Consider the following 22,730-nt stretch of genomic DNA (forward strand, 5'->3'; position numbering starts at 1 on the left):
GCTTATCCTGTCAGAATGAATGTTGTATCATAGAAGACTGTAAATTCTGTGTTAAACTTAATAAAAAATATACAAGCTGTAGGATGCTAAAGTCTTTCTGGAGCATAAAAATGTACAGGATTTGGCTTTTTTGTGGCAAATGTTTGACTATATTTTGATACACAGTAGACCCTGCATTAGTCCTGGGATTGATTCCGAATGTGGCCATTTGCCTACTGTGTTACTAATCGGGCATTGCTTCTGGTTTGCCCTTGGAAATGGACTGATTGGGCATTTTTTTTTGTTTTTTGCTTTACTGAAGTTTGGTCTTGAAAATTTATAGTGTTGTCATTCATTCAGCAATCCTGCAAACATTGGGTTTTAACAGAACGAGACCTGACCTTTTTTTAAATTCATGCGTTTTGCATGCTTGTTAACCTGCCTTTCAACTTTATCATTACTGAGATATAAGAGAATTGAAATCTTGCTGGATTGTCCACTTTATCTGACAGACCAACCCCAGTATGTAGTGATTCTAGGTTTCTTTTTTGGGTATTTAGAGTGCGAAGTTCTAACTAGGTCCATAACTGTAGATGAGATATTTTTTGTGTGTTAATGTTTTGTACAAGATTCTGTTGGAGATTCACTGTTGTGCTTAGGTGTAATGCTGCTTTCATACCATATTCAATGATATATTTAGTCATGGTAGTGCTTTGTTTTATTTTTAGCACTTACAGCGGAAGGATTTTCCGACTGACATTCATGGCTTTGGCTTTTTTATTGCTGGTACCAGTGTTAGCTGCACTTCTTATCCTGGAGTGCCCGATAGACCCCAGTTATATGAGGTAAGACCATTTTCTTTCTTCCTTAAATTAATGTCTTTTTGGATACTTTGCTGATTGCAAATGCCACATGTGGATTTATCATCTGTTTGTTGTTTTCTTTGTCTACCAAGTCAGTAAAAGCTATACTTTTATTTCAATAGTGTGATTATTCTAAAGGAAAAACAATTATAAAAATGGCTACCTTATAACACTTTACTACCTGGCTGTTTCCTGGCTATTGTGCATTTTTGCAAAGCCTGTATGTCCTTCCTTTGTCCATGTCAGTTTTGCCAGGGGCTGCAGTTTCCTGTCGCATCTTGGGGATGTTTTGGATGAACTGATGGTAGTCCAAATTAGGCGGTATATGTTACTGAGTGTACTTTTATCCGGAGAAGGACTGTTCCCCTGCCCCCAGGATGGGTTTCCCCATATTACCCTTTTTGCTTGCTGCAATAAATTGCAGCTCCCATGTATTGCCTCAGGCTCTGAATCATTTTAAGGAGTCATTTGCTTTGGAAGCCAGGATGCTACTCTTGGAAGTTTTAAAAAAAATTGACAAATAGTGTTTTTTTTTCAAGTAGCAACTCACTTGTACACAAGATTGAGTAACCAATTAATCATGAACCATGCCATTTGCCAGTCAGTACTTCCCAGTACTTAAGTGATAGCAGGGAAAAAAAACATTGTTATTTTAATGTTTTTTTTTTTTTTTTTAACCTAGGTCTTGGTCCTGGTTTCGTCCATACCCTAACATTTCCGCACTTTAATCACTGTGGTCCTGTCCTAACTTACCACCAGTATTAGTATTGCTGTGGAATAATATGGGCACTGTACACCTTAACTAGGAAACTTGGGAATTTTACTTTTTACCCTTATTACTCTATACCAGTAAGTTGTCGCATACCTGCATCAATGAGCCTTCATCCTTAGATGTGCACTGGAGCCAGAAACCCAGTGAATCCACAGTAAGTGTAGCCCCCCTCCCCAATTTTCATGAGAGCATTCTATTGCTATGCATTCAACCCATACCACCATCTAGGATAGGGAGCTTGCTATCAACTGTTTTCTTCCATCCTACTGTATTGACTGTCTGGCTCTGCAGCTAGTACTTAATCTCACTCACAGGTGATGGAGTTGGAAACAATACCTGTAGTCCAGTGGAGAAGGCAGCCCTCAAAAATGTTGGTACTTTAATATGTTCTAAACTTTATAACATAGAGAATACTTGTGTTGTAACTATGTTAACTATGTAAAGCAGCAGATGAGTGCATGGTTTCCATTGACATGTTACAACCTTCCCATTCCATAAAATGCAGTTTGTTTTGTATTGGCCATAAATGTTGTATTTGTAGTATCACCTGATAACTTTTAATTAACTACACAACACTTTTGAAAGTTACGTTTGTGATTAAGATTTTGACTGATAGTGGTGTTGAAGTGTGATAGGTGGCTGATATTTGTATCTTAAGACTCTTGAATCAAATTTAGATAACATAAGAAATTAACTGTGTTAAAGAAATATTTTTAATACAGAACTGGCTTTGTAATTCCTTACACAGTTGCCTATTTCTTTTGTCATAACATTGTTCACACTGCTCTGTATACTAATAAATAAATAAATAAATATATATATATATATATATATATATATATATATATATATATATATATATATATATATATATATGTATATATGTATATGTATATGTAAATATATATGTGTGTGTGTGTGTGTGTGTGTGTGTGTGTGTGTTTTGTTTCAGCTTACCCAGGACAAATATGTTTAAGTGATTACTTAAAATCATAAGAAAGCCAAATTTATGATTATGTTCAGACTTGGTTCAAATTTATTTGTATTTGTGCTTCAGTGGCATGCTGTTGCTCAGAAAACTCCAGTATGCAATGATAAAGACAGACTTCACAATTGATAAGATTCTTGCGTAGCTACTGTGGTGTCTCTGTCTTAAAATAAGAGCAAGTAATTTTGTGCTATTAAAATTCCTGTTCATAAGGTACAGTGCTGTGATGTTCTTGTTACAGTATGACAGGCAAGAGGCTAACTCCACTGGGTGCTATCCTCCGTTTCTTTCATATATATGTCAATAATTGCTTTATTTAAATGTTCCATGGTACATAAACAAATCCCTGACAGCATTGTTCCTACTTAATCACTGCAAACGCATGTAGCCAGCATTTTATTAGTGGAGTGATAATGCAACTGATTTATACATGATCATTGAAAGCTTATAAGAAAGCTTATACATTTGCAGGTTATCACAACGTCATGAATAAAGCTCTTTTTCTCAAATAGCTGAACTTTAATGCAGCTTGTATATGCAGGTTCCAAATCACTTTAGTATTCCTACTCTAGTACATTATAATCCTGTCCTGTTGGTGCTGCATCCAGATACTTAAAAGAACAGTTCTGTCAGGTAATGATAAAAATTAAATTTTGTGTGGTTTACAGTTCTCCTAGAAGAGAACATTGTTTACAGAGTTGAACATGTGCTATTTTTAAAATGGCAGTTCTCATTCTCAGTGATAACTGGTACATTTTGTGGAAAATGGCACAAGCCTGGAAAAGAAAGCTACTCAAGACTCTTATATCTGCTGTATAAAAAATAATTTGATAGACTTCAGTCCCTAATTTTGTTTGGAGACAGCAAAAGGATTCATGTAATGTCACTTCCACCCCAACCCGACCCTCAGTGCTGCAGTTGAAAAAGGTAGTAAGAAAAAAGGATGAGGGAGTGTATATACCGACTAGGTTTTGTTGACTTGTGTTAGTCGCACTTGACCTAATTTTATGGGATTGCTGAGGTGGTATTCATACTGGTTTGGAGTAATGTGGCCAAGACACCAAGCAAATTCTTCTATTCTTTCTTGATGTAGTAAAAGAAGTAGAGTAGGATATGGGTTGATCTGAAGTAGGAGATTCATTTGTCTGCAACCTGTGGGTTATGGATCCGATATCGGATCCGAACCGGCATGGTTTACCAGCTATGGATCCAAGCTCTCAGCTCCTCCCCTCACCCATAATGCCCTGCTCTACCCTCATGACCTCAGATCTCGTTTGCCGCGCATGGTGACCGGATTGTTTCTCAAGCTCTCCAGCTAAGTGCTAGTTTCAAGTATTTAAATTGTAAAATTTAAGACTTTTTTTGGTTATTTGTGTGAAAGTGTAGGTTTTCCCTTTGGTATATTTACTTTTTAGTGTTTAATCTAAAAGTTATATCCCTCCCCTCGCTGTTAGCGTGTGTGTGTGTGTTGGGCCTGTGGTGATTTTTGTGTTTCTTTAGTTACTTTTTAGTTATAGTAACTACTGTTGTAGATTGGGATGTCTGAGCAACCCAAGTCTATTTTTCTAAATGCTCGAGTGTGGCCATAAGCTTTCCCCAGCTGATGGCCACACTCGTGTCGATGCCTGGGGTTGAACACCTCACATCTGGATGTACCATTTGTGCAGGGTTCAACCCAGGGCATTGAAGGAGCGGAGGTCCAAGCTTGTTTTGGCGGGCCTTTTACCGGACTCTGCTCCGACCTCCGGCTCCTTGAGGTAACTGTACCACGGTTATTCCTTCTGGCTCCCCCTCCTCCTGGGACTCAACCTCCCGTTTCTGGTTGGGAGGAGAGGGATGCTAGAAAGGGACGGAGGAGAAGCACCATGGCGGGCCGAGACCTCTGTTTCGGCCCGCCAGCCAGCCTTCTCCCGGCTCCAGTCTCCTCCTCCTCGGCTCCGGTCTCCAGTGTGTTTTCACGGGACCTGAGGAGGAGGAGACCCGATCTCCGTCGAGGCTATCGAGGAGGCACTCCAGGCCTACCTCGGTAGCCTCGAGATCTCGGATGCTGATCTGGACGGATGATGAGAAGGTTCATCCAGGCCCAGATGCAGATGGGAGTGCTCTTGCCTCCCCTCTGGGGAGCTCAACACCCTTTTCAAACCGATTTCTCCTTCTCCGACCCGCTACCGGGTTCGGAGCAGTTGGAGCCGAGCAGCCGGGCGGGGTGGGTCGGCGCCGATAGTACTTTGTACTGGATCCGACCCTGCCCTCGAGTGCATCGGATCCGACCTCTCGAGCCTGGATCCGAGCCTTGGATCGGGATCAGTGCTCCTTCGGCGCCGTCTGTGTCTGGCGCACTGTCCCTTCAGATCCGGCGCCGGCGCCGGCTCCGATCCACTCTTCGGATCGAGGGAGAGCCGATTGTCGGATCCTTTGGTCGAATCGGCTCCCCTTGGCGTTGATGTAGTGGAGAGGGCCCTGTTGAGGTCTCGGACCCCTGGCACTTGTTTGGCTCCATCCCGCTCCCTCTGCACTGGGTTAGGCTTCCACCATCCGGCCCTTGGGACAGCCCGCTTCTGTGCCCCAAGCTGCTCCCCTGGAACAGGTTGCTGCTTCGCGAGTCCTCTGACAGCCCCCAGAGGATGTTCCTCTCAAGCATCGTGCAAAAGGAGGCACATTGACTCCCCGAGTCTCTCACGGAAGACACGGACTTGGAGGAAGGGAGCTCCCCACAGTCACCCCGAGGATGTCTCATTTGGGGACATCATGGAAATGCTCCGTAAGGGGAGGTCTGCCCCCAAGTCTTCCTCGGACGAGTCCGTGTTCTTGGAGGCATTTGAAGCGGGCCCTTCTACCTCTTGGGTGTCCCCTCCTGCCGACCCCCTGGTGGACCTCATTACCACCAGGGCGTGGAAGGAACCGGACACCGTGGAGCCAATCCCTAAGAGGCCCGATAGGATCCTCAGCCCACCGTCCGACCAGGCCCATTGGAGTAAGGGGCCTCCGGTAGATGCCATGTTGATGGCGGCGGCCACCAAGAGGGAACTTGCTCAGGAGAGTCCCTCAGTCCATCTCCCGAGCAAGGAGTCTCGGATGATGGACCGCTTGGGGAAGCGGATGTTTAGTTCAGCGACCTTCTCGGTAGCGCTGAACTACCTGGCACACGTCATTAGGATGCAGCGAGATCTCATTAAAGAATACGCTGCATCTCCCCCAGAGTCCATGTCGGAGGAGAACAAAATGCTGCACTCCACCCGCATGGCCACTCTTAGATCAGTTACTAATACCTCTATGCGGCTACTCTCCCATGCTACGGAAGGCGCCGCTAGAGCCGCAGGGGCAGGACTAGTCACTAGACGTCAGGCCTGGCTCTGTCACTGCGATTTTTCTGAGCCCTTCAAAGCGTCATTTGCGAACGCCCCCTTTGATGGTTCTGCCCTCTTTGGCAAAACCGTTCGCGACACTTTGACCCAGAAGCGAAGGACGGAAGGCGCTGTCTGCCGTCGGAATCCGCTTCTCTGCACCCCAGAGGCCCTACTCTAGGAACCAAAAGGGTCAGAAGAAGATGTGGTTCGAAGTCGCAGCAATCCCAGCCTGCTCCGGACAACCAGTCCTTCCGTGGCAGAGGAGGACAGGGAGGGCGCCGCCCTAGAGGCAGAGGGCTCCCAGGAACGGTCCAGAGAACCTTTCTCTGAGCGGCCGCGCAGCAACCCTGAGGGTTGCCCGGCTGCTCCACTCTGGATGCAGTCGGGGATGTTCGGGCACCTAGCGGCATGGGAGTCCATAACATCAGACCGCTGGGTTCTCCAAATCATATCCAGAGGATACGCATCCCTTTTAGTCACTTACCAAAGTTGAAGTCCCTCCCAGGCGTTCCACCCGGTCAGCGGAGGCCGCTTTGGCAGAAATTGGCCATCTGCTAAAGAAAAGAGCCATCCAGCCCATCCCCCAGACCAGATCGGATCAGGGTTCTACTCCAGGTTCTTTTAGTGCCAAAAAGGCGGGGAACTAAGACCAATTCTAGACCTTTCTCTCTTGAACCTGGCAGTCCCAAAGAAAAATTCCGAATGGTCACTCTGCAATCTATTCTCCCCCTTCTGGGAGAAAATCACTGGATGTGTTCTATAGACCTCAAAGATGCGTACTACCACATCCTGATGGACAGGGGCTCCAGGAGGTTCCTCCGCTTCCGGCTGGGAGCCAGTCACTACCAGTCCCGGGTCCTTCCCTTTGGTCTCACCACAGCCCCCAGGGTGTTAGCAGTGGTAGCGGCCCACCTGAGGCTTCAGGGGGTGCAGGTCTTCCCCTACCTGGACGACTGGCTTCTTACCGCCCCAACAAGGCATCTACTACTATTGGCGCGAGACTCCTTTCTCCATCTTGCTCCCTTTCTGGGCATTACAATAAATACAAAGAAATCCAACCTGGCGCCCTCACAGCTCTTAGATTTTATAGGGGCCAGGTTAGACACAAGGAGTTTAAAAGCCTTCCTCACTGCGGACAGAGTTCAAAATCTGCAGCTCCAGGTGCGGGCCATTCTCCACTCAAGTTCTGTTCCGGCGGAGTTGGTCCTGAGGGTTCGAGGGTCCATGGCGTCTGCTATAGCACTTCTTCCTCTTGCCAGGCTCAATATGCATCCTCCAGTGGACTCTCTTAGTACAATGGTCATACCTTGCTCTCCCTATGCATCATCCCATTGCGATCAGCAAGGCTTACCATGATCCCTCCTGTGGTGGCTTCACTCCCCAGATCTCCACGAGGCCGCCCATTTGTGCTTCTCCCCTCTCGCCACGGTGACCACGGACGCCTCCCGCCTCGGGTGGGGGCATTTGCGGGCCGGACCGTCCAAGGCACGTGGAACGATTCAGAGACCTTACTGCATATCAACGTTCTAGATATGAGAGCAGTGCTCTTAGCGTTGCTAGCACTTCAGGACTTTCTTCCCTTGGGAACAATTTTCAATCGGACAACATGTCTGTTGTCTGGTACATCAACAAGCAAGGGGGAACAAGATCTTACCCCCTTTGTCGAGAAGCCATGAGAGTTTGGGAATGGGCAATCTCCACCAACCGCTTTCTAATAGCAGCACATTCCGGTCGGTCCAACATCCTGGCAGACAAGCTCAGTCGCACCATTCTGACCCGTGGTCTCTCAATTTTCAAGTAGCGTGGGGAACTCCTTCATGCGATCTTTTGCCTCTCCTCAAACACCAAGTGCGACAGTTTTTCGCTCTGATACCTCCTCAGGAGGTTCTCCAAGAGGCAGCTCTGGTGCATGCTTGGCCACCCGGTCTTCTGTGCGGCTTATCCACCCTTGCCTCTGATGCTCCAAGTTCTTCAGAAAGCCTCTCGGGTGGGTTGCAGAATGATTCTCATTGCTCCGTTTTGGCCTCGACAGATCTGGTTCCCCTTTCTAAGGCCTCACTCGGTGAATCCTCCTTGGATTCTAGATCCCATTCGGATCTGATATCCCACCATCCTGCATATCTCCTCCGAACCTGGACAACCTGAAGCTGACCGCTGGCTGCTCCAGTTCCACTCTTGATCAGGACTCGGTATTTCGTCACCTGTGAAGGCAATCCTGGTGGCAGCTCATAAACCGTCCACTAGGAAAGTCTACCGCAGCAAGTGGAAGCGGTTTTCTTTGTGGGTGGAGCGGCAAGGCCTGAATCCTTCACGGTTCCTCTCCCTTTAGTGCTTGACTTTCTAACCACTCTTTTAACGATGGTGCCAGCAGTTCCACAGTCAAAGTACAACTGGCGGCAATTTCTCATTATCACATTGGTCATGACTCTAGTCCACTCATGTCAGCCAAGTTGTGTAAAATTTTCCTTAAAGGTACTTTCCTTCTCAGGCCCCTGTGAAATGGCGGTTCCTCCTTGGGACCTCTCCTTAGTTCTCCAGGCCTTGACCGCTCCCCTTGAACCAGCACGGTGGATCTCAAATTCTTGTCTTTCAAGACAGCCTTTTAGTAGCCATTACATCGGCCAAGAGAGTTTCAGAGCTCCAAGCATTATCGGCTAAACCTCCTTACTTGGTATTTCATCCGGACCGTGTTTACCTCAGGACCAACCCGTCCTTTCTTCCTAAAGTAGCTTCTGAAGCAAACATTAATCAGTCCATTAACCTCCCTGTTTTCTTTCCTAAATATGAAAACAAAGGTGAATACAAGCTTCACTCCTTAGATGTTCACAGGCAACTTATTTATTTCCTTTGCTAAATTTAATTTGGGCAAGCCAATTTCTAAAGTTTCTCTGTCTCGCTGGATTTCACAGTGTATCTTATTGGCTTATCAAGCTTCAGGAAGGCCCGCACCGGAGGGTGTACACGCCCATTCAACCCGGTCAGTATCTACCTCGGCAGCCTTTAAGGCTAGGATTCCTCTAGATGATATTTGTGCAGCAGCCACGTGGGCTTCATCTCATACTTTTATTTCCCACTATAAGTTGGATCTTGCATCTAGGGTAGAGCATCATTTGGCTCCGGTGCTCGGAATATCCTTCCATGATGGCCGCCCAAGATTCAGGTAGCTGGGGACTCTGTCCCACAGGTTGCAGACAAATGAATCTCCTACTTCAGATTTAGAAGTTATGTACTCACCATAACGTTCCATCTGAGTAGGTGTATTCATTTTTCTGCAACCATCTCCTATCCCCCTGGCCTTTCAGTTTCCTGCATATTATGTGTTACCCTTTTCCGGGTGTTCTTGCTGTTGGCAAACTCGATCTGAGGTCATGAGGGTAGAGCAGGGCATTATGGGTGAGGGGAGGAGCTGAGAGCTTGGATCCATAGCTGGTAAACCATGCCGGTTCGGATCCGATATCGGATCCATAACCCACAGGTTGCAGACAAATGAATACACCTACTCAGATGGAACGTTATGGTGAGTACATAACTTCTAATTTTCAGCTGGCCATTTGTTTTATTTTTATTGCTTAATGGAATTTTCTTTAAATTTGTTTTGAAAACTCTGAAGGCATAAGAAGTGATTAGAAACATTTGACTGTGTGTATGTCTGTATATATGTGTATGTATATATGTGTATGCGTGTATGTCTGTATATATGTGTATGTGTGTGTGTATGTCTATATATGTGTGTGTACGTGATATATGTGTGTGTGTGTATGTTTTAAATATGTATCTGTGTGTGTGGAGGGATATCAGCTGTGTAAAAAAAACAGATTAACTCAGTGACCATTGCCCCACATTCCTCCTCAGTAAACATACTAGAAACTAGTGCACTTGCACAGCATGTTTTGAGAGAAGGGTTAGACTATGAGTTCCATTTTTCTCTCATTGAGCATATAGGTGTAAATAACAGAGGTGGAGATTTTTGTAATAAAACTGAAGAAATAGAATAAAAATGGATTATACGTTTACAGGCTGATAAGCCCCCTGGTCTAAATAGTAAAGTTTCATTAAAACCTTTTCTAAAATCTAGATGCTTGAAACATTAGGTTTCTGATGTGTGGATTCACACAGACATAATTGTATGTATATGTACTCTGGAGGTCTCTGTGGCTTTTATTCTTAATTGCTTTTAATTGTTTTAATTATGCTAACTTGATTATGCCTATATAAAGGGTATGCTTTGTTAGCAACTGAAGTGTGATGAAGCGGTTATGCTGAACCGCGAAAGCGCTTACTTTTGGTCCTTTTAACAATAATTATACATTTTATATACCTACTGTGAGTGACCGAGGTTTCTGTTTTTGATTATTCTTATATATTCTTTTACCTTTATTGGTCACTTTCCTTGTGGGAGACTGTTTTTATTTCTTTCATCATTGTGTTTTGCGATCTCACGTGGACATGGCAGAAGGCATTACAAGCTGTGTTGAGATGGGACAGAACCAGGACTTTAATGAAGAACGCAATGGAGAGCACATGCATGCTCTTCACTGGAATGGTATCCTTCATAATGGTAACAATCGGTTACTATCAAATGATGTCCTAACACAGACTATTCTTATTATGAATAATGACGAATCCTATGAGAACTTTATTACTAAATATCGTGTGCTTGAAAATGAACTCTATCATTTCAAGTGCCTGCAATGGCAGCGCCTCCATCTTGAAGCATCATTGCACTTCAGTATATTTCCCAGGGGTTTGAGAGTATTAACCATGCCCAGCTATGGTGGAACTTATTCTGAGTTACTACGGCGTTGGCAACAACTGAATTTGGAGTTGAGTGCCAAATATATGCAGCTCATCATTGATTTTTTTTCTTCCGCAAGAGAGAGAGCTGCTCAGTGAGATAAATGTTTTACAGAATGAGTTGTTAGACCTTTTTAAGGATGACTTATTCTGCAATAAGCTTGATTCCCTATATGACAATATTGCTGTTTATGAAAAGAAACGGCAGACTGTAAAAATGCGGAAATTGCAGAGGGATATGCAAGATTTTAAAAAAGGGGCGGTCTTCTCATGGCCCAGAGAAGAGGACTGACATTGACTTGCAACCAGCAAACAGGACAACACCAGCAACCAGTAATCGAGCTAATTCCGCACAGCCAGGATCGCGTCCAATACAAGGCCAACCTCAGTGCAATGAAATAAATATCCCAGCTCTAGAGGACAGAAGTAACAACACCAACACTGAACAATTACGTATTTTGCCCCAGCAAGAACTCTCTTTGGTTTCTGAGCTCCATACTACGAACGAGAGAGATGCCAGACCACCTACTACGCTTACCAATAAAGTAGGAACGAGACCGATGGAGCAATTGGTCCTAACACAAATTAATTTTTTTTGTTGAAGGACCCGCTTCCTATACGGAACCGCTCAAAGAGCAGGGGCAGGAAAGGTCGACCGCGGCGACTAGAGAGCATGAATCACCCGGAGAATCAAGAGCGCAGATAGAAAAGGCAAGTTTAGTTATTAATATTTTTTCATATTTGCTGAGCAACTCTTTGATCCCACTGCTATCTAAAGGTCTAAATTTAATTCCTGCTCAACGCAGGGACCTTGTAGAAACTTTGAAACATCTGAAATTGTTTGGTTGCAACTTGAATCTCAAGGTTATGTTTAATATCTGTTCTGAGAATACAGCTATACTCAGGAAACCTAGTACTTTCATTCCACCACCACACCTTATGGTGGAAGCATTTATTGATTTGTGTGAGAGAGAGATTCGTAAACCACACTCTGAATGCAATGATGCTGTTTTTTAATATGTCATTTGTTGAAAGTTCTGCCTTAAGTGATTTAAAGGGTATGTCTGGCATAGAAATTAGACCAGCAGATAAAGGCGGCAGTGTGGTTGTCATGGACAGAGACATGTAGATACAGCAAATGAATATGTTATTGAGTGATGCTAACACTTATGTCAGTATTAATGCCCAGACTATTAAAGGCATTATAGATAAAATACACTTTTTTATTTTTGATTTACTTATAACAAATATAATTACTGAACCCCTGTTTGACTATTTCAATGTAGAGCATCCTGTGACACCGAACATATATGGGCTGCCAAAGGTACATAAACATCTGACACCTCCTCCCATGAGGCCTATTGTCTCAGGTAGAGGATGGGTCACTGAACCTCTTTCCATTTATGTGGAGAAACCGCTACATCCACTTTTAGAGAGCTGTCACACTGTCTTGAAAGATACGAAAATGTTTTTGCAAAAGTTGCACAGTGAAACTCAGAATCTTAAGACAGCCTGTTTACTAGTAACCTTGGACATAGAATCATTGTTTACTGTGATCCCCAGTAATTGGGGCATAGCTAACATAGAGAAGTTTTTAACCCTTAGGAATTGGGATAGAGTAAAAATATCACTCATCAGTAGTTTACTTGAGATGATTTTAGAGAACAATGCTTTCATGTTCAATGATGCATTTTATTTACAGAAGGTTGGCATAGCAATGGGCACTCCTTGTGCCAACAGCTATGCCATCCTCTGTTTGGTCCAATGCGAGTTGGACTTTCTTTGACGGAAATCCTTTCAGTAAGCATGTCGTATGGTATATACGTTTTGTGGATGACCTGTTTTTACTTTGGGATGGTACTGTTGATGAGCTTAAAGATTTTGTTGCCTATTTGTGCAGCACTTCTCATTTTCTTAAGTTTACATATAAATTTTCAGACTTTGAAATTGAGTTTTTGGATATAAAGGTCAACAAGGAAAGGCTTAATATCTTTGAAACAAGATTGTATAGGATGCCGGACAGAAGGAATAGCCTGCTACACTACGCTAGCATGCACCAAAGACATGTTAAAAGGAATGTGTTTAAAGGGCAAGTGTATAGGATAATGTGAATTCATAATAATGATGCATACCTTGAGACAGCACAGAGAGAACTAAAACAAGAGATGTTCTTCGTCTTCCCTTGCTGCAGTCCTGACTATTGGGTATAGTCCGCGTCCCAGTCGGCCCGAATACCAGAGTATAAGGCTGACGTCGGTCATGGCGCCTTAGACTGACGTCAGTACGTCAGGGTACTAATGCGCATGACCGACGTCATTTCCTCAGTCTTTTTTGCCGCATGGTCCGATGCAGAAGCAATTTTGCGAGTGCAGGTTGGCGTTCTGAGATTTTCCGAAACCGGAGTTTCAGACCGAAACAGAGTTGGCTAAGTAACCCCGTTGGGAACATTTTGGTTTTTTCTTGCCTCAGTATTTAACCGGATGTCAGAAAAAGTGAATAACTGTATTTCTTGTGGGAAGCAGATACCGCATAGGGATTATCATACATTGTGTATACCTTGTTTAGGGCCTGAGCACGACGTTGTTGGTTGCGCTCTTGTGCTAGATTTAACAAGCGCACTATTAAGAGGAGGCTTGATTGTGCTAGGTTAGTGTTTGGGAAGCGTTGCAATTATAATATGCCGTCGGATGCTCCGGCGCCTTCATCAAGAAGCGCAAGGACAAAACAGTGAAGCCTAGGGGTGAGGAACCGGCAGTCCCGGACGCCGGTTCTTTAGAAGGCTCAGGAGCCAGAGGTTTTGCCAGGGGTCTCTATGGAGTCTCAGGCAGATACTTTACTGTTACAGGATGTGCCTCTCAGGAGGTAGGCCAGGCTGAGGGGCTTCTCAGGTAACTGTTCTTCCCTCTCTTCCCAAGGTAGTTAGGGCCTCTCCTTCTGTTGCCAAAGCTTCTTTTAGAGGTAGGCCAAGTTCAGCTTCTGTGGGGGCTTCTCCTAGCATTTCGGGCTCTGTGCCTAAGAAACATATGCTTAAAATGGCAGAAGATTTGATTACTCTGATTAGAGGTTCTATGCCCCGCCTGATAAGAGGCCTAGGGTGGAACAGGAGTTTGATAGTTTTGAACAGTGTTCACAGGCTTCAGAGTCTTCTGTGGAAGACTTGCAAGAGTTTCCTACTTATTCTGATTCTGATGTGGATGATTCCACTCCTACAGCTTCTCCTCCTGAGGATTTTTCATTTTCAGAGACTCTTCACTCCATGAGGGAGCACTTTAAATGGGAAGGCCAGGATTACTCTGATTCAGGAAAAGGCTTAGGGAATTCTTGGTTTTACCCCAGCATAGGCCCTTAGCTATTCCTCCTGTGTTGAATGTGGTGGAGGATGTTTTTGCAGAGGCTTCCCTGAACCCTGACTCCTTGCCTCCTGCTCCTGTTAAACCTGATAGGTATTATAGGGTGCCCAAGCTCATAAGTATTTGTTTAAGAGTCCTAGGGCGGACCCAGAAACTGTTTCTCAGGGGCCTAAAGGTGTTAAAGCTTCTGTGGTTAAAAATCCTGTACCCTCTGATAAAGAGGCAAGGGCTTTGGATAGGTGGGGTAAGAAAGTATATACTTCTTCCACTCTAGCCATGAGGGCGTTGAATTGTCAGTTTCATATGCTGAAATATCAGAATTATCTCCTTTCACAATTGAAATCTAAGGTGGATGCTTTGGCGGAAGGTATTGAGTGTAAAGAATTGCTGGATTTGGTTCATGTGTCTGAACAAGTGGGTAAGCATTCTTTGCAGTGTGGTTTTGATGCTGTTCAGGCCTCCTCGAGGGTGGCTGCTACTAGTTCTGTTCTTCGCAGACATGCCTGGTTGAAGGATCAGAATTTAGCTGAGCATGTTAAGACCAGGATTTTGGATGCTCCTTTACAGTCTGATGTGTTGTTTGGACCGCCTGTGGAAGCAGTTTTAAAGAAAATGGAGGACAAAGCTAAGTCTATGCAGACTGTTAAAGATTTTTGCAGGTGCAGCCTCCGGGTTTAGTAGAAATTGGCCTGCTAAGGGGTGGACATATCCTGCTTATGGTTCCCAGTCTAGGGGTAGGTCTAGACGTGGTAGGGGCAGGGCTCAAGGTTCGTTTAGGCCTAGATCAGACAGTTCACCTGCTCAGACTTCTGGTGAGGGCAGGGGTCAGTCCTTTCGTAGCAGAACCAATGACCTGCCTTTTCAGCTGCCAGTGGATTCTCGTCTGGCAGCTCCTTTGGGAGGAAGATTGTCTCTTTTCAAAGAAAATTGGGATTTAATCACTCAAGACAGATGGGTGCTGGATATCATTCATCACGGTTACAGATTTTATTTCCACACAATGCCCCTTTCAAAGGCATGCCAGATGTTCCTCCTCCACAAAGAAAAGAGGCTCACAAGCAAGTTTCTCAGTTACTCCAGATAGGGGCCATTCAGCCAGTCCCTGTATCAGAAAGGGGCTTGGATTTTATTCTCGCCTGTTCCTAGTACCAAAGAAGGGGAACACGTGGAGACCAATTTTGGATTTATCTATCCTCAACACTTATCTGGACATTCCCAAGTTCAAGATGTTGACGTTACAGCAACTGTTGCCTCTGCTGGGCAAGGATCACTGGATGGTAACTTTGGATCTCAAGGAAGCTTACCTTCATGTGCCTATAAGGCTAAGTTGCAGAAAGTATCTGCGTTTACGAACTGGAGATTTTCATTAACAGTTCTCTGCATTGCCCTTTGGCTTATCTACTGCCCAGAGTATTCACAAAGGTTCTGGCTCCAGTGATAGCTTACTTCAGGCTTCAAGGCATTCAAATCTATCCTTACTTGGACGACTGCCTGATTCTGGCTCAAGAAAAGGAAGACCTTCTACAGCATCTGGAATATGTCATAGCAGTGCTAAGATGCCTAGGGTATTCTGTGAGCGAAATAAAGTCCAGTCTAGTACCCTCTCAAGACATGTGCTTTCTGGGTGTGAGACTGAATACAGCAGCCCAGATGGCCTTTTTAACCCCGGACAAACAAAAGAGTCTGTCACTTTACTTCCATCAACTATCTCATCAGTCCGTGCTGACTGCAAGGACAGTCCTTCAAGCATTAGGGTTCATGGCATCTTGTATTCTGGTGCTTCCCAATGCCAAACTGCATATGAGGAAGCTGCAATGGTATCTCAAAATGTATGGACACAGCACTGCCAAGATTTCGACACTGTCATTCACATAATACCTTGCCTTCAAAAGGAATTCTTGTGGTGGGCTCAGGAATGTCACCTAAACAAGGGACTCTCTGTGACCCGGCCAGAGGCGAGTCAGATTTCAACGACAGATGCCTCGGACACTGCTTGGGGAGCTCATCTAAATGGAAAGTGGATACAAGACAAGTGGCCTGCCAGACTACAGCATCTACATATCAACATGAAGGAGATGTTAGCAGTCCAGTTTGCATTGATGGCTTTCAAGGAGTTACTTCTTCCGGGGCAGGTGTTGATTCTAACAGACAACACAACTGTCATGTGGTACATCAACAAGCAAGGGGCAACACATTCTTATCCTCTATGCAGGCAAGCAATGATTTTATGGGAGACTGCGTTAAGCCTGCAACTGACTCTTCAGGCAAGGTTTCTGCCAGGAGCACAGAACTCCTTAGCAGATGTATTAAGCAGACAAATCATGGATCCCCACGAGTGGAAACTGGATCTTCATGTATTTCAGAAATTGACAGTGTCATGGGGAACTCCAGACATAGATCTGTTCGCTTCTCCACTAAACCACCAGCTGCCAAAGTATTGCACAAAGGGGTTTCATCACACAGCTTGGAAAGTGGATGCTCTGTCTTTCAGTTGGAAAAACCTTCATGTCTATGCCTTTCCACCTCTGCCTCTTCTTCCAAAGGTATTATTAAAGGTCAGACAAGACAGGCCAAGGATGATTTTGATAGCTCCAGATTGGCCTCGGCAACACTGGTACCCACTTCTAAGGAGTCTTGTAAAGAAGCCTTCATGGCCTTTACCTCTGATTCCTCATCTGTTATCTCAGAAGGACGGTCATCTGCTCAATGTCAAGCTTCAATCTCTTCATCTCACAGCTTGGCATATTCTGTGTTGAAGCACAGCAGGTCTCAGCTTCCTCAACAAGTTTTAAATGTGATTATGGAAGCTAGAAGGCCTAGTACTAGGAGAGTGTACGCAGCAAAATGGAAGAGATTTTTATTTTGGAGTACAGCAAAGAATTTGGAGATTTCAGAGCCTAATTTGAGTGTGGCTCTTCAATATCTTACTGAATTATTGGACAAAGGTTTGTCCTTCTCTTCCATAAAGATTCATGCTGCAGCAATTTCAGCTCACTATGATTGTGACCCACCTTTGTTTTCACATCCTTTGTTCAAGCAGTTTCTTAGAGGGGCAAAGAATATAAGACCCCCACGTAGAGCTCCTACTCCTGCTTGGGATCTCACTTTTATGTTGGAAAAACTTACTCTACAACCTTTTGAGCCTGCAGCTACTGCTGAATTGAAATATTTGTCATGGAAGACTGCTTTTCTGTTGGCTATTACTTCTGCAAGAAGGGTGTCTGAGTTGCAGGCCCTTATGGCAGTAGAGCCCTTTTTGATTTTCCATAAGGACAGGGTTTCATTACGTACTAATCCTTCCTTTATGCCTAAGGTGGTTTCTAGTGTGGCTTTAAACCAAACTATTCATTTGCCTACGTTTTTTGCAGATCCTCAAAATAAAGGGAAAAGATTTTGCACACTTTAGATGTACACAGGCAATTGCGTTATTATTTGAGCAGGACTAAGAATTTTAGGCAGTCTCAGCAGTTACTTGTTTCTTTTGCTTTGAGTTCACAGGGCAAGCCTGTGTCAAAACAAACTATTTCTAGGTGGATTGGCTTTTGCATTGCATTTTGTTATTCCCATCATGGCAAAGAGGTTCCAGCTGGGATTAGGCCTCATTCCACTAGGGCTACTGCCACTTCAACAGCATTTCTAAGGGGGGTGGCAACTAAGGATATTCTGGAAGCAGCTACTTGGAGTTCAGTGCATACTTTCTCTAGGCATTATCACCTGCCTATATACTCTAAGACTAGGGCTGGTTTTGCCACAGCTGTTTTACAAGGCATGTTGTCAGCTCCTGCTACTTTATAATTTGCCAGCCTCCCTTACCTCTGCTTTGGGATTCTACCCAATAGTCAGGACTGCAGCAAGGGAAGACGAAGAACATAGTACAGTTTTGTACCTACCATAAATGTAGATGTTCGAGGATTCCCTTGCTGCAGTCCACCCTCCCTCCTTCCCCTCTGTGTTTCGGGGTGGTTGTGTAGGTGAGTTTACATGCTTATATTTGTTGTATATATTGTTGTATATATTGTACATGTTTTTTGGTGCAGGTTGTTTTTGGGACTTGTCTTTTTGGGTCTTCTGACATCTGGGGCAAGAAAAGACTGAGGAAATGACGTCGGTCATGCGCATTAGTACCCTGACGTACTGACGTCAGTCTAAGGCGCCATGACCGGCGTCAATACTCTCTGGTATTCGGGCCGACTGGGACGCGGACTATACCCAATAGTCAGGACTGCAGCAAGGGAATCCTCGAACATCTACATTTATGGTAGGTACAAAACTGTACTTTCCTAGACAGGGGATATAAAGAACATGAAATAGATGAATGTATTAAGGCTGCTTGGAATGAAAGAGGCTCTAGATGTAGACTGTACTTTAGTGACACGACTGAGATTAATCCCAATACTACTGTGGATAGTAGGCAGATTGATCATGAACCTCTCAGAGTAGTTCTCCCCTTTTCGAATTACATTAACAGAACCTGTGAAGTGATTAAAAAGAACTGAAATGTTCTGCATGCTGTAGAGGAATTAAAGGATGGTAATTCATGATACCCCCCTTTTTTCCTTTAAGAATAATTGCTCTTTAAAGAAACAACTATGTTACAAATCTAATAAATGTACTGTAATGTTATCCGATAGGGCATGGACTTATCCATGTAGAAACTGCTCTGCATGTAAATATATTTATACAGGTAATCACTTCGAACATCCCTCTATGAAGTTTAAGATTGATTTTAAATGTTATGCTGATTGCAGAACTAGGAACGTGGTTTATTTTTGTTTCTGCAAAGTTTGTTTCGCATTCTGTGTAGGAAAAACTAACCGAATGTTGAAGGATAGAATCCTTGAACATCACATGGACATGCGTAACAGCAAAGAAACTAGTGCACTTGCACAGCATTGTCTTTGAGCATATACGTGTAAATAACAAAGGTGGAGAGTTTTGTAAAAAAAACTGAAGAAATAAAACAAAAATGGATTATAAGTTTACAGGCTGATAAGCCCCCTGGTCTGAATAGTAAAGTTTCATTAAAACCTTTTCTAAAATCTAGATGCTTGAAACATTAGGTTTCTGATGTGTGGGTTCACACAGACATAATTGTGTGTGTGTGTGTGTGTGTGTGTGTGTGTGTGTGTGTGTGTGTATATATATATATATATATATATATATATATGTACTCTGGAGGTCTCTGTGGCTTCTATTCTTAATTGCTTTTAATTGTTTTAATTATGCTAGCTTGATTGTGCCTATATAAAGGGTATGCTTTCTGTTACCAAATGAAGTCTGATGAAGTGGTTATGCTGAACCTCGAAAGTGCGTACTTTTGGTCCTTTTAACAATAAATATACATTTTATTTACCTGCCGTGAGTGACCGAGGTTTCTGTTTTTGATTAAACATACCCAAACCCATAATGTATCAGGAAACTAGAGATGAACACAAGGTATAGCCACAAATTCTTAACAGCATGTTACAACAATGTAACTGGCACCCACTACAAACTCTAGCATTAGACCAGGCAGTTGAGTTTTTCAATGGTACTTTTATGAATGTTCTAAATACAGTAGCTCCAATCAGGAAACGTAGAACAAAAGTTAACTATGCCCCTTGGCTAAATAGGACCACAAAAGCCGTACTAAAAGCCCGAGACAATGCCTGGAAGATCTGGAAAAAGAATAACACTAGCCAAGATAGACAAAAATATCAACAACTTCGGAATAGGGCCAAAAAACAAAAATGGATAAACAAAACTACTTCCTGGGTATCCAAAACAAATATTCCAAAAAAAACCCAAAAGTTTTGGCAAGCTATCAATTCCCTTATGAAACCAGGCAAATCTACCACCCCAGCTCCCAACACCAATACTAATAATGACAGCATAGCTTCTCAATTTAACCATCACTTCACAGAATCTGTTCTCTCATTATCTACCCAGCTGTCTAACAATAACTCTGTATTATACCCCCCTTTACACTCTCACCTGTACCAACCTCCACAGTTAAAAAAACTACTCTCAAAACTAAAACTTACCACTCTCGCAGCAGATTGTCTACCTACTAATTTCCTAAAATTAGCTGCAGAGTCCCTAGCCTACCATGTCTCAATTCTTATAAACCGCTCCATAAAAGAAGCTTACATCCCCCAGCTATGGAAAGTGTCATATATTATTCCCCTACACAAAGGCGGCAACTCCTATGAACTGTCAAACTACAGCCCCATTGCTAGCCTTATCCCCCCTTTCCAAGCTCCTGGAGAAATGTATTCACACCCAAGTGATGCACTTCTTAACCTCACATAATCTCCTCTCCTTCACACAGCATGGCTTCCACTCACACCATAGTACAAATACTGCTCTTCTCTCCTTTACCAACTTAGAAACAACAACAACTTCGTATCAGCCATATTCTTAGATCTATCCAAAGCGTCTGACATGGTCTCGCATAACCTACTTTTAAACACTCTAGCCACCATGTTGTTTGCCCCCTCCACTACTTCCTGGTTCAAAAACTCTCTCTTTGATGGAAAACAATCAGTCAAAATGGCAAGGTGTGCTATCACCTCTGCTACCAGCTACTATAGGCATTCCACAAGGATCAATACTGGGTCCTCTACTATTCACCATTTTCACCAACAAACTACATACCTCCACCCTGCATGCATCACTTATACAGTATGCAGATGACTCAACCCTAATCTTCTGGACCCCATCCATAACCGCTCTTCAAAAGCTTACCCAAGAATCCTTCTGCTCTGTGGAAAAATGGATTACTGATATCCAACTGATTCCAAACACCAACAAGACCAAATTACTTCTTTTCACCCCAACTAATCCAGAACTACACCTCCTTCCTTCACTATCACTTCCAAAAATGGCACCACAATCTCTCCGTGGCCCCATACTAAGCTCCTTGGTGTTGAAATAGATAAGGACCTTCACTTTGATGTCCATATCTTTCAAACCATTAAAAAGGTACATAAAAAAATTAGGAACTTTATACAAACACAAACAGTTCCTATCAGACCAAGCACGAATCACCCTAGCCCAAAGCCACCTTTTGTCTACCCTAATGTATGCATCACCAGTCCTAACCCACATCAGGAAAACAGACCTAGACAAACTAGAATCATGTTACAATAAAATTGCAAAATTTGCCAATAACTCCACTTTTAGAAGCCATCACTGCCTTGCCCTAAAGGAGCTACAGTGGTTAGAACTCCCTCAGTTAATGAGTTACCACAATCCTCACAAAACTCCAGCCCTAAACCAACTACTAAACCAATATTCAGCAAACCATCCTCTACACTCGTCCAACAAAACCCTGCTCAGTATATCCAAAGCCAACAGTACAGCAGGGAAAGCTGTTTTCTCTCATACCATCGCTAGAAAATGGAATAACCTCCCCCAAAATATCTCTTCAGCACCATCTATCTCACTGTTCAAAAAGTCACTTAAGTCACACCTCTTACAATCCTGGCTCTGTCCTTGCATCACATAAATGCTTTTCTGCTCTCCTCCAATTCTTGCTACCTTCCTCTCTGCTTACTATCTCTATTATACAGTACTCAAATACTCGGGCCTACTATGTGCAAATTGTCTTGTGTGATCTCTCTTGATTGAATCAGTTGATGTGGAGTCTTTTCTCCCAATTACTGCCATCCAGAGTCTACTATGTGTAAATTAAGCTTGCTTGGAACAAACCATTGTATGATGTATCTTTTTTTGATTGTATATTACCACTGTACATATTGTTTGATGTGTAGCTTTTCTCCCTGGGCCTCCACTGTAAACGGAACTTGTTCCAGTGGGACTTTTCTGGTAAACAAATGTAAAATAAATAAATATATATATATATATATATATATATATATATATATATATATATATATAAATATATATAATCTATACACACACACGATATAAAAAGTGTACATACCCGTGTTAAAATGGAAAATGAGACCACAATAAATAATTTCAAAACTTTTCCTACCTTTAATGTGATCTATAACCTGTACAATTCAATAGAAAAACAAACAAATCTGTTAGGGGAAAAATATAAAAAATAAAACAATGTGCAGTAAGCTGGTTGCATAAGTTTGCACACCCTTAAATTAATACTTTATTGAGGACTGTGGTTCAACATATAAGTTTCAGCTGTTGCCTAAGAATATTCTAGAAACAACTGAATCTTTAGTCGCTGTCTTGAAAACAAACCCATCTGTCAGATTCCATTATAACTCTCATCTTACCTTTGCTATATTACCTGGAAGATTAATGTTAAGTCACACATACACAACTGAATGAATGCTATTTCTTCACTTCTTTGCATCATTAAGCCTAATTGTGCAGTTGCACTAAGTAAACCCTAACAACCCCCATTTAACCTGGCTATAGCAAGATTTTGGTAATAGTTATGGCTGTGCCTAGAACTGAGACTTAGACTGCAGGAGGTGTAAACCTGGGAGCAGTGTTCCATCATATGGACCACTACATCCCCAAAAATAATTCTTCAAAAGGAAAATCCAGTGGCAGTGGATCTACTTCATCAGACTCCAGTGCAAGAGAAGAGTGGATCTTGGACAAGTATGCCAAAGATTCTTCACCAGACTCCATGTCTTTATCAGAAGAATCAGAATCCCAAGGTCT

At 43.2% G+C, this 22,730-nt stretch overlaps 1 protein-coding gene across 2 annotated transcripts in view; it reads left to right on the forward strand.

Moving 5' to 3' along the window:
* The window catches only part of LOC122790148 (adipocyte plasma membrane associated protein), an 893,349-nt gene that overhangs the window by 321,366 nt on the left and 549,253 nt on the right, over positions 1-22,730 (forward strand). For both annotated transcript variants that reach the window (XM_044057738.1, XM_044057747.1), the window contains exon 2: positions 708-824. In XM_044057738.1, coding sequence (XP_043913673.1) covers positions 708-824 — 117 coding nt within the window. The remainder of the gene's footprint in view (positions 1-707; positions 825-22,730) is intronic.

Source organism: Protopterus annectens, chromosome 1.part2, assembly GCF_019279795.1.
Source record: "Protopterus annectens isolate FY-2018-M chromosome 1.part2, PAN1.0, whole genome shotgun sequence".
Lineage (NCBI taxonomy): Eukaryota > Metazoa > Chordata > Ceratodontiformes > Protopteridae > Protopterus > Protopterus annectens.